The 12,451-nt window shown below is 37.9% G+C and overlaps 1 protein-coding gene across 1 annotated transcript in view; it reads right to left on the bottom strand.

Annotated features, from left to right (window-relative positions):
- Positions 1-516: 516 nt before the first annotated feature.
- KLF13 (KLF transcription factor 13) overlaps positions 517-12,451 on the bottom strand; it is a 36,792-nt gene continuing 24,857 nt past the window's right edge. Inside the window, exon 2 of the mRNA XM_075045455.1 lies at positions 517-6,142. Within this exon, the coding sequence (XP_074901556.1) occupies positions 5,850-6,142 (293 nt within the window). The 3' untranslated portion in view covers positions 517-5,849. The remainder of the gene's footprint in view (positions 6,143-12,451) is intronic.

Below are 12,451 nucleotides of genomic sequence, written 5' to 3'. Positions count from 1 at the left end.
TCATGGCCCCTTACAAGAAAATGTACTAATTTTAAAGTAATTCCCACAATTGCTCCTAGCTTAGTAAGGATATTTTAGCTTTCATCTCTCAACAGTAGTCCACTGTTTTAAATTATTTTTGCAATCAGTTATAATGTTCTATAGACAGATATTCATTATAGGGCACAAAATTGTTTTCCTGCGGTGTGGCATTACTTTCAAAGGAGGATAAAGGCATATATCTGCCATTGCCTCATGTCTTTGAGAAAGTTGAGATCTCAATTTCCTCATCTTTAAAATTATGAAAGAACATTTTAGGGTGCTGTGAGATTAAAACATCAGAAATTTGCAAAGAACTGGGCTTTGAAAGAAAGGATAGTTGACTAATGATTTTTTTAAAATTCCCATTTTAAACAATAGCACTAGATGAAATTTAAACAAAGATACCAAACAAGATATCAAGCCTCAAACGAACAGCAGAAATATAAAATTGATGCTTTTTAACTGATACATAAAGAAATTAAGAGAAAACCAATATTTCATAGTTATAAGTTTTATTTTAGAAAATGTAAACATCACTAACCATGCATACAAGTTAAGACAGTATTTTACAGTTGTTAATTTTCTTCCTTTTTTTCCCCTGTTTTATTGTTGCACAGGACATTATCACAATATATAATCTATGCAGTACAAAATACATAAAAAGTTACAGCAGAGCAAGAATAGATGAACATATAACTGTACAACTGTAATACTTCAATGTAGTGATTCAAAGAGTTGAAAAGTTGGAAGCATTCATGTGCTGCTGATAAAACTGTACAAGTGAAGATGACACCAGTAACATTATAGTTCACCAAAGCTGGAAGTATATATGTAAACACGTGCACACTTATTGGCACACACATTCTCTGTCACCCACACAGGCACGCGCTTGTGAAAAAGCACATGTGCACATGCGCACACGTCCCCCAGAATGCATATATACACAAGTAACTGCAGCTGTAACCAGAGATCAAACTCAACCACAAATCTCAAAAAACAGGTTCAAACTTTCCAAATGCAGTGGTGTTTGGATCTAGGATTTTGGTTCAGATGCATCACTAGTTATAATGAAATGGACACCTATTTTTGCTCTGTAGACATCCCTTCATTATTTGGTGTGTAGCATCTATAGTACACACTGCTATGTGTACTATACAATATACACATATATATGTATTTTTATATATGTGCATATGCTTATATAAATCCATATATATAAATATTTTTATATATATATGTATAAAAAATCTATACCAGTGGATGGGTTTTTGCATTCTATAGTCTGCCTTATGGGGTAAACAAGTATAATATGGTTATTTTCTTCTGCCTAAGGCTATAGCTTTATCACCAAAAGAGTTAAAAATACAGGCATTCATCATACCCTTCACTGACATAGACTATATGTTAGCACCCAATGCACAAACAGATGGTGTGATGGAGTAAAAGAGCACCTGAAAGTCAGTTTGTAGGCATCACCTGATGAAATTAGTAAATCAAATGGCAATGAAAAGGCAAGCTTTAAGTATGCAGAGTTCATTTTCCTTATTCTTTCTTCACAAACCATGTTCCCCAAAACAACAATGTACTTTACACAGCACAAATTTCAGAACTCATGGCAAAGAACTGTAGAAAAGCAGTTGTGAATGTGAATAGCTAAAACAGGTAAGCTCCTCACAAAGCCTTTTACTGCCTGGCTGCATGAAACACAGAAAGTGCTGAATGTCTGGATAGAAGGTAATGAGGTTTAAAAGGTGTACAGAGGCCCTCATAGCTAAAAGTTATTGTAAGGGTTAATGCAGTAAAGAGGGTAGGATACATACAGGAATTAGGCATTACCATCAAACAGAGGCTTCTGATAACTTGTTACAAATACACACCTTTGCAGTTATGTAATGTAAACAGATACTATGCATATATTATAAAAGCAAGGAACAACTAATTTGCAGATATAAACAATTCTCACAATAAAATCTAGCTGCCAGGAGTTTACCAGGACTGCTTTGTAAGAAGCAGGATGAAAATTGAATTCATGTGGCCGTTAATGCACTCTAGACCTTTGCACAGGATGAGGTTAATGGAAGGGGTGAATGGGTTTCTAAGAGTGTCTTTAGTTTCAGTTGAGTGGTGGTAGTGAAGTGATGATTTTAACTTGCACCCATTTCCTACAGCAATGCAGTTAAGCTCAACTCTTAGACAGGAAACTAGAATCATGGCTGGAGAAAAACAAACAAACTTTCAGGGCTTTCTTAATAATAATAAACTTGTTGTTATATTCTGAAATTAAAAGAAAAAAATTAGGGCAATTTTATAGTTTGTGGGGATTCACCTCAACAGATTGCATGGGGAAAGGAGGCGGCAGGAGAGATTCACACTCCTCCAAATGGAGGACTGTGAAGAAATCTGCACCTTGCCAGAGCAGCGTTTCCTGAGTGTGCAACGTTTGTTGCTACGCCAGGAGACTGTTTTAGGTTACACCACTGGGTGAAACAACAAAAGGGTAAAAATCTGAGGATAGTTTGAATAAGGACCCAGATTTCAAAACATAATTTGAGCTGTTCAGACTTCTCATATCTGCAAAACTGAGGAGGAACCATCATGAGAATGGAGTCTTATGACCTTGCTGGTGCTTCTGCTTCTTTTCTACCATCTAGCAGATGCTAGAAAACCCCAAACACTCTCTTTCCATACAAAAATATTAAGAGAAGTTTTGTTCACATTCAGTTTTGGAAACTACTAGTGGTTTGGAATTCATCACTTTACCCTAAAGCTATCATGTATTAAACATTTAATGGAGATATTTGAAACTCTAGCTAGGATTTTAAAATGCAGTAATTTGACTGTCAGCCTAACATGCTCTGAGGTCTTTAAAGCAAAGATGTAAAAAAGAAGTTTTAATGAAAAATTTCAGATAATTTCCTGAAAGTGTAGCTGTGTTGGCTATATATAGTCTCATAGCCTTCTCATTAGATGAACTGGCTGAACTGGAAATTTGACTTTGAACCTTTTTTTTTTTCCCTCTGCTTAAACTTGGAGATTAGTAATATCTATAAAGAATATACATAAAATGCTTAGTTTACTGTTTGAGTTAAAGATTACATAGTTCTTGTGTCACTCAGAATAGGTTATCCCATAATCTCAGCGCTAATAAAACTTGATGCGAATATTCTTTCTCCAGGCTATTAAAACAACTTACTTGTAATGCATCTACTGATTCACGATGAATTACTATACCCTAAATAAATGGACTGGAGTAGTTCCTCCTTTGCTGAAGATTAAATGATGCTCTTCTTGGAAAAAATGATTTCACAACAAACTGAACTTAGAACATGAAGCCTATGATTTTTGCTGATACTGAGTTCTCCTTTTGTTTTTGTCCTGTCCCTCCCGCTCCCCCAATCCCTCTGTTAAGGTATAATGATAATGAGAAAAGTGTTTATGATTTGTTTCAAAGTATGTGCACAAGACACAGCTGACCTGTAGAATTCCTTTAGCTAGATATCTTAAACGCCTCTTTACTAACTACAGCACAAGAGCACTTTTAGCAGTCACAGAAATGATTGGAATGTGAATTCCTGTTACCTGAATTGTATCAAGCTGTTAAAATTATGTATCTCAGTAGATCAAGATTTAATAAAAAAAGCAAAAAAAAAAGCTGAAATCTATGGAGGCAAACAGATCTGGCTTTCCCCTAACTAACAGTGGTTAGGCAACTCATCACACAAACTCAACAATATTCATCATCTGACAAAAAAACCCGTACAATGTTCTTTCATTTTCTGTGAAATGAAACAGTAGAATTGTGCCTCGCATGACTTCCAATTCAAAAAGGGAAAATTGTGATTTTACAGAGGTGAAATCTGAAGCAAATGAACATGAAAAAAATACTGAAATATCTGCACTTTGAACTGTCTTTAAGTATTTATCCATACAACTAATAGAATGCATAGTATTAGGAATAATGTAAATATTATGGAAGTACCTATGAAACTACTTGGAAATCTATATTAGCCCCTCACAGTTAATATACAGTACAATAAAAACTTGCAAAATTGGATCAATGCAAAGCAGCAAGATACAGGTTCATTTGGAATCTGGAGGCATTCACTTGATATCAAACGGCAGGTTTGGCGTAGAGAGTTTCTTTTCACCATGCTACACTTAACTGTATTTATACCCTACAGTAAAAATAAGAAAACCCCAAAAATTCCTGAATCAAAAGGACCTGTATTTATACTATGCACCATCAGACCCAGCCAAACCAAGGAGAGTGTATTTGCTGCCAGTGAGGTCTCCAGTACATCACAATGCTCCTGGTCTTTTGCTATATTTTCTACCACATAAAACATAAAAATCTACCTCCTAGTGGTCTATCTAGTGTCAGATATTTGAAAGTTATTGAAAACTAGCAAAGATTGCCTTTTAGTTATTAAGCAGTTATTCAGAAATGACAGCACCTTACTTTATGCTGGTATGTGTATTTTTGAGAAACTTGTAGTAGTGCTGAGCTATAATGTCATTTTATTTTAAAACTTAAAAAATGCATATTTTGTTTTTCCAGTCAGAAGATATCTTACGATTTTTGCTTCCGTTTATCAGTGACCACAATAGTGATGCAACAGGATACAGAAACTATGTCTTAGCCAATTTGTCTTGCTAAGATACAGCTGTACAGTAGATAAGTACCTTGACAAAAGTTTTGGTGGGCAGTGGTTCAGCTATGCTATTTCCATAGTTCATTTAAAAAAAAAAGGAAAAAATAATAAAGAAAATTGTTCAAGTCAGTGTGGTTTGATTTGCATATTCTGTTGGTCCCATACTGAACAGGCAGTGCAGAGAGCTTAACAACTTAGAGAGAGTGATGACAGAATGCCTCTGAGAGTCCATGCCACCCTGCAATAAAATGTTACCCAGTGTAAATAAGTTTCCTCGTGATTTAGGTTATTTACTTAAGGCATCTTGTTTAGAATTTTTTCTCAGAATTTCATCTAGCATGAAACAAATAAGCAAACAAGTTTATCAACCTCACAGAGATTTTTGCAATAGGAAGTTGATTATGGAGCATCTTCAGCATGAAGTGAAAAGATGGCTTGCTACCAAAAGCAGAGGGCAGCTTGAAGAAAGACAAGACTCCTGTTTGGACACTCCCCAATGTAGGTATATAATCAGGAAAACAAACAATGGAAGAGTCTGGTACTACATTCCAGTACTGGTTTGGTTTTTGTATTGTTTGTTTGTTGGGGTTTTTTTCCCCAGTGTGTGAAAGAACCTAACAAAAAGCTTCTGAGTGCAAATATATTTACAGAATAAGGCTGCAGTTAGGGTGTGTCTTCATTGTAGTTATTGTGTAACATAAATATCCATCCCTGAGAAAGGAGAAGGGAGACACAATCCAACACAGTTGATTTGTAAGTGTATGTATGCTCACGTTGTGCAATCCAGTCTTACAAAACTACTTTGACACCTGAGGTGAATTAAGTGGGGTTTTTTTCTTTTTTTAGATTTTCTCATTTACTTACAAACAATAATCAAGAGGATCTCTAAATGGTTGCAAAATGTATGAAATATTGAGACAGCAGGAGTCACTAAGTATAACATGTAAGTCTGTCTGTCCATGAGGTTAGAATAGCCACTTGTGTGGTTGGGTAAAGAAAGTTTGACTGGAAATTGCAGTGGGAGGCAGCTATTTACTAATTTAAAAAAAAAAGGGGGGGGGGGGGAAGTGGGGAACTGAGGAGGGGAAGCGACAGAGTTTTTTACATGTGTGCAACACAAACAAAACTCCACGTTAGGTATTGGAGGCAAAGTGCTGACATCCAGTGCAGGTAGGTCTATGGGGAACTGGCGGGGCTAATAGTCGGGCTTGAGGCATCTGAGCGGCTGTAGTCACTGACAGAGCCTGTTCTTGAGCTGCTTCCACTTCGCCTCTTGAGCATGCTTGGGTGGAAATTGGCATGGCGACGGGCATGCTTTGTCAGATGGTCGCTGCGCATGAAGCGTTTCTCACAGAGAGGACAGCTGAACTTCTTTTCTCCTGTGTGAGTGCGGTAATGGCGGGCCAGCTCATCGGAGCGGGCAAACTTCTTGTTACATCCTTGCCAGCTGCATTCAAAAGGCCGTTCACCTGCAGAAAGCAAACATGGCATGATTAGAAGGAATAGCAATGTCCTCCATGGTTTTTTTTGCATGCAAAAGTTAGAATAAAAAGATTGGGAGCAAGGTAGATGCCACTTGGCACTAATTGGGTGGAGAAGGTGTTACTCTCTGCCAGAGAGGCCACTGTGGTATTCCAGCCCATGAAAAAGTACTGTAAATCAAACTAGTGATACTTTATTTGATAACTGGATCTTCAGGGATGCTGGGCTCCTGATCCTTTCATGGATGTCACATTTCATATCTCTTGTACTCCGTTGGACTGGACTTTGACAATATCTGTACTGAGCTCTATAGAATATTCACTTATTCCTCCAAGCTGTCCCTATGTCTGTCTGGCTCAATGTTGAAGTTCAGGAGGCATGAAATCTCTCTTTTCAGCTATTTAAAAACAATTATGGTGAAAATGCAAAATGGCAATTTTGAGGCACTGTATGTGAGGCTCTCACCTTGTATTCTCCACAGCCATGCCTGTGTTTTCTGCATTTGCTACCAGGTAGTACAGTTTCTCTTGTTCACTGCCTTAGGTCTCATTTAGAAGTGAGGCAGGAAGCACTGTATTTCGACTAGGTATATGATGTGCCACATTGAAGGTAGTAGCCTTCTATCAATAGCTAACCTAAAAACCATGGCCTGTTATGCTTACGGTAGGACCAGTGAGCTCAAATAGCAGTCTGGTGATGTGATGCACTTCTCAAAAGATCTCGGACATGGGAAACATCTCTCACAGGGCAAGATGCCCATGCCATTGCATGGCTGTGCTAGGTCTGCACTTGGGCACTGTGGTAAATGTGCAGCCTGAGAAGCTCCAGCACTGGAGGTGAGCACAGGTTGCGGACCAAAGTAGCATTGTGGGGTAGATGGGTATCTGGAATATGTGCTGCATAGCCTTAGGCAACTTGTACTATATGTTTCCATCCTTAGTTTCACCATTTGTTAAAAATGAAAATATCAAATCATGAAATGTGCTGTCTACTACTTCTGTATATTGGTTTGGTTTTTACTGTCACTGAGTCTGAACGTCACATATTCTTTATTTGTTATTTATCTGGAACATCTTATTCTTCTGTGAATACATGGACTTAGCATTTTTTGTAGTTGTAATTTTTGTAACTTCCTACTTGCACTAATCTTCATCTTCCTAATGCTGAATAGTGAGTTTAAGAGGCCCAGAGACCTATAAAAATTCTGTGCCAAAATAAGAAATAAAAGTTCTCCACACACTACACCAAATCGGAAATAAATAAATTAGCCTCCTGGAGAAATTCAATACACCTTAATTAAAATTGTCTGATAGCAAAATTGACCCCAGCCAGCCTTCAAACTAAGCAGCCAATAATCTGTTTTAAATTCACAGATTTGGCCATAACATTTATCTCCAAGATCTACTTAGGAGGCTCCTGCTCAGAAAAAGAGATTTGTAGGTTCTTTTTCCCTCCATTTATGAACTCCGATTATGCCTCCAAGATACTTCAGCCAAATCTCAAATAGTGTCTCAATGAACAGACAGGCAATTCTTTTTTTAAATAGGATTTTGTTCAAGAGCATGGAGAAAGCCACTGTCCCTGATGTGTTCTTGATTATTTAGGAGAAAGACCAAGACTCAGCAGACCAATTGTTCTTAAGCACATTTTGTGGATTTCATTAATTACACCTACAATTACAATGCATAATGAAATCATTGTATCTGTACAGTACACAAGGGAGATTTTCATATGGAGAACCATGAACACCACCTCCTAAGCGCTCTGTAAAAGGCAGCCAAGACGAACAGGACTGCTTTCTGTTGGCTTCCCCTGAACTAAAGCCTAAAAAAACTTAGGGCCCCACAAACCTTTTTAAGAATAAAACCTCTACCAACTGTTTTAATGGATATAGTTTTGTCATTTTAAAAACCCCATGCAAATCCATTCAATGTCTTCCTCAGCCTTCTCTTGCAAACTGTCAGGGACTCATCTCTCAGTCTGCTGATAGAAATGTGAAAAAAATGGGAAACAAATATATTTTGGCTGTTCGTCATGTATCCAGTCATCTGTTGCTAGATACACTCCTGCCTGTGGTCGGACACACCAGTCATCCCTGTTGTGTGACCAATTCACTAGTCTTCTCCCTATGTTTTGGTCATACAACAGATACACTTCTATAAGGACTTTGGGACCCTCGGGAAGAAGGGCAATGAGACATGGTCAGACAGCTGGATGTGGCCTGCAGAATCGAAGTTTCTCATCCCTGAGCTATGGCATCATTTTTTGGTAAGGCAATGGCCATTGGATGTTTCTGTCACCCAAGTTAATTTTCTGTGTGTTTGTTTTCATTACAAATGGTGTTAGCTAATGTTCTTCACTAGAAGGACTGCCCTGTGAAATGACTGCTTTCAGACAAGGAAGACAAGAGTTAGTAATTTTGACACCATGAAGCACAAAGAAAATGGAACCTTTTCTTCTGATTAGTTAGCATGGCATCAGCTGTTGTTTTCTATGTCTAGCATTTGGTAGCCAGCAGTAGGCACGACAGTCCAGTTCGTAATGAGAGAAGAGGTTCTGGAGCAGGATTGTGCAAGATCTGTGTTATCCAGCGCTAACAGTCAGGTGATGAAGGTATTGCACAACTTATCTCTCCCTCTCCTCACTGCACATCAGATCTGGATAAGAACATTCAGGTTCCTACTCACCTGCCTGATTTGATGTTGTTGATGATGGTGGTGATGATTTGGGTGCTGAGCCAAAGAAAATGTGGCCTTTCTTCCACTATTTCTCTACTGTTCCCTGGTCTCCTCCTTCCTAGGAACTACTTTTTCCCCTCAGTCCTCTCTAGTCTTGATTTGATATCTTCTTGGTATTTGCCTTTAAGTTTCTTGGCCAAGTAGTTTTCCCCTCCATGCACTCTCTCACAACTGGCATCACTCTAGCAGTGGTAGTAAGTTCTCTAGAGAGCTTCCCAACTTTGTTGAGGTTTAGCAATACCTCCTCAAAGAAAAGCTGTATTGTGACAAAATGCTGGATGCCTTATGTGAAGATATGAGAGTGATTATTGCTCATAAAAAAATTAGTACACAGTCTGGAACAAAGTTGCTGCTGGGTATTAATTAAGACCTAGCTGCTGCCCCAAAACCACACATGGAAATTCACAGTCTGTCATCAGTCTCATCTCTCAAACAGAAGGGATGTGGTTTTCTGTGCAGGTAGGTTATATGAATGTCCTTTTACCGGCAGTAAAGCAATCAACAGAATGAGAGTTTATATGAATTGATTGCGTAATCGCATTAGGGAACATGCAACCACACTACAACTTTCTTGCATAAGCAGTAACCCGTGGACATGTTGTACTCAACAAAGAGCTTTCACCATTAAAGTGGCTGTATGCAACACAATAAAGATTTTGAACTCCGTCTTAGGCAGTGCTGAAGTCAGAATTTTACCTTTATACAATGACTGCAGAATTTGATCCTATAAATTAATGTGGAAATGTTATAAAATATCTTAAATACTGCAAGAAACATGTAAAGCATGTGAATGTGTACATTGAGAGTCTTAACGCTATGCCTTGGCTGCAGCGGTATTTTAGTGCATTATAAGCATTACTAGCAGGTCTCAAGGAGAGGTAAGTCTCCAAAAGATAACAATGCTTGAAAATAAAGGAATCAAAAAGCAGCCCAGGCTTCTTTACTCTTCAGAGAGGCAGGCAAGAGATGCCTTTAAAAGATAAGGAATATTGTAATTTATTTTTTTTTTACAATTTTAAATAGGTTAGCATTTCCATGTTCTAAATCCCACTAAACTGTAACCTTTCTAGCTCCTCTACCAGAGCACATGACATCACATAACTTGTGTTTAGAGTTACACAAACCACTGGAAAAATATCACATTCAAGAATTAAATTCAACTGATCTTAACTGAAAATTACACAAGCAAGAACATTTTTGGCTTCTTCCTGAACTCCACCCAGTCCAAAGAAAAAAATGTGTGTAAAGCTGCATTAAGAAACTTGCAGTGCTCACTGCGTAAAAGTATGTGGGATCTACAGGGGCACTGACTTCTGAATTCATTTCAGTGGCACAGAACTAGCTACTCACACTGCTTAAATTTTCTGCCAGAGCCAACTGCCAAAGGAACTGTAGAGTTGCCTGCACTATAGAAACAGCATTAAAAACTTGCACCTCTCTTCTCTCTTGCTGGAAGGGATTCGGAAGCAAGTAGAGCCAGCCTGTTCTTATGATATTATATAAAGGTCCTTTGTATTATTCTGTATTTGTCAATCATTATATATATTGAGGCAACTAGATGCAGTTATGGGAAACAAGAACTAGAGATGGTGGACTCAGATCTGATGTCTACTGAGCTTGATTTGTACCATACTTTCAGTGCACTCTTGACTTCACCCCATCCACATATAGTTTTAAGGACTCATTTCCTATATAGTGACACTCCTGTACAGACCCTGGAGTAATCTGCTTCCTGTTTCACCAATTCATCTGTATGATATCCAGCATTTGAATAGCAATTAAAAATTATACAAAGTACTGTGTAGGCCTGAACATGCTTAAAAAATAACCTACTAATGACTGAAATGCCAAAACAGGTTGAGACACCTGTGATACCAACCATTTTCAGAATTACAATGCAAAGATTAGGCAATCATACCTGAAAAATTTGAAATGTGATATCCACTGCCCTACAGATTAGAGTGTTATTAAGACAAACTACATATCAGGAGCTATTTTTTCAATTTAACTCATGTTGTAGCTCTGCACATTATGTTAGCATTCAAGCATATGCCAAGGCCATGCAGTAACAAAGAAATTTGTATCCTGGGAATTCCATGGGTGCCTGCAAAACCAGAAACAGTAAGCCAGAAACAATTTTCTGTGATCTTTAATCTGTTCTGCTGCTTTGCAGAACAGCATTGTATGCCGTTATGAAAACAGACTAGAAACCTGAACATGCCAGTGTGTGCTATTCTTATATTTCTACATTTTCATATACATAATTAAGGGTGTATTTGGAAACACAGATCAGATCAGCAGGCTGGGTGGGGAGGATGAGGGGCAGACAGTTAAATAGAGATGTGACTGAAGCAGCCTTCCTTCAAGAGAGGAAATGCTATCCTGGGAAAAAAAAATCAGCCAAGCAGACTATGTTTCTTGAGACTGGCTGTTATTTAAAAAAAAGAGAAAAGGTCATCCTTCAATAGCACTGATATGTATTTATGAATACTTTCATTTCTTTTATTCTCTTGTTTATAAAAAGCCCTTTTGCATAGGCAAAACCCAAGCCCTTAGCCTTCTGAGTGCAAGAGAGAGAATAGCGCATAGCTTTGATGTTAGACAAATGGTGGTTTCTTTATCAAGTATCAAAGTATTGAGTTTCTTTATCAAGGGATCAAAAAATTCCAAAGCCTCACAATTCCAAACTACTACAAACTGAAACCAGTTAGTTTTAAATTAATGATTTTGGGGGTGACATTTCATAACCAAACAAGCCAAATTCAATCATGTTTTTTGCATTTGCTTTTGTGTGTCTGTCCAACAGCTTTTGAATGTCTTGGCTACCTTCAACCATATCTAACAGAGGTAGGGAATTCAGCAATATTAAGCTTGACTAGTTCCAGGAAAATGAGGAAGTTTTAGTAATGTTCTCAGTGAAAAGTTATAGGGTGAATTTGACTGTCACTATACACCAGAAACCCAATATGCGAGTGTGGTATGAATGCCCAAATCCAAGAAAAACTTCAGTCAGAGATCACATGTTATTAGACATGGGGACATAACACTCCCCCAAGCCCCTAGGACACACAGCAACAACGAGCTAGGCTGCATTAATACCTGCTGACAGAAGCATGCATATTCCTGCTATTTTCATTATCTGTGATGTGACCTTTTTTTAGGAACTGGAATTCTCAGATTTCCAGCAGGCACAGACCCAGGCATCAAGTACAACGTTGCTTTAAAGTGTGGGCGTCTTTATTTTAATCTTAATAAATCCAGGGATTAAATTGGTAAATTATTGGATCTTACATTTTCTGCACGCACAGGGAACTACTACTGAGCAGGAGCTGCAACAGCTATCATAATATCCATTATTTAAACCCTTTTTTTATTTTCTGTACCTTAAGATTTTCATTGAGATATTCAGACGTATATGAACATTTCTTGAAAGGGCAATTTCCAAGCAGCAAGTTTACATTTTAAGTGAATATGTGTTACTGTTTGCTCTGGAAGTGCTTGTATTGTTCCACCTTGGAGTACAGATTACGCCATGTGATTTATCTGTATAACCACAGC

This window comes from Buteo buteo, chromosome 13 (assembly GCF_964188355.1).
Source record: "Buteo buteo chromosome 13, bButBut1.hap1.1, whole genome shotgun sequence".
NCBI lineage: Eukaryota > Metazoa > Chordata > Aves > Accipitriformes > Accipitridae > Buteo > Buteo buteo.
The sequence above is the reverse complement of the archived record's forward strand: the minus strand, read 5'-3'. Positions and strand labels throughout refer to the sequence as shown.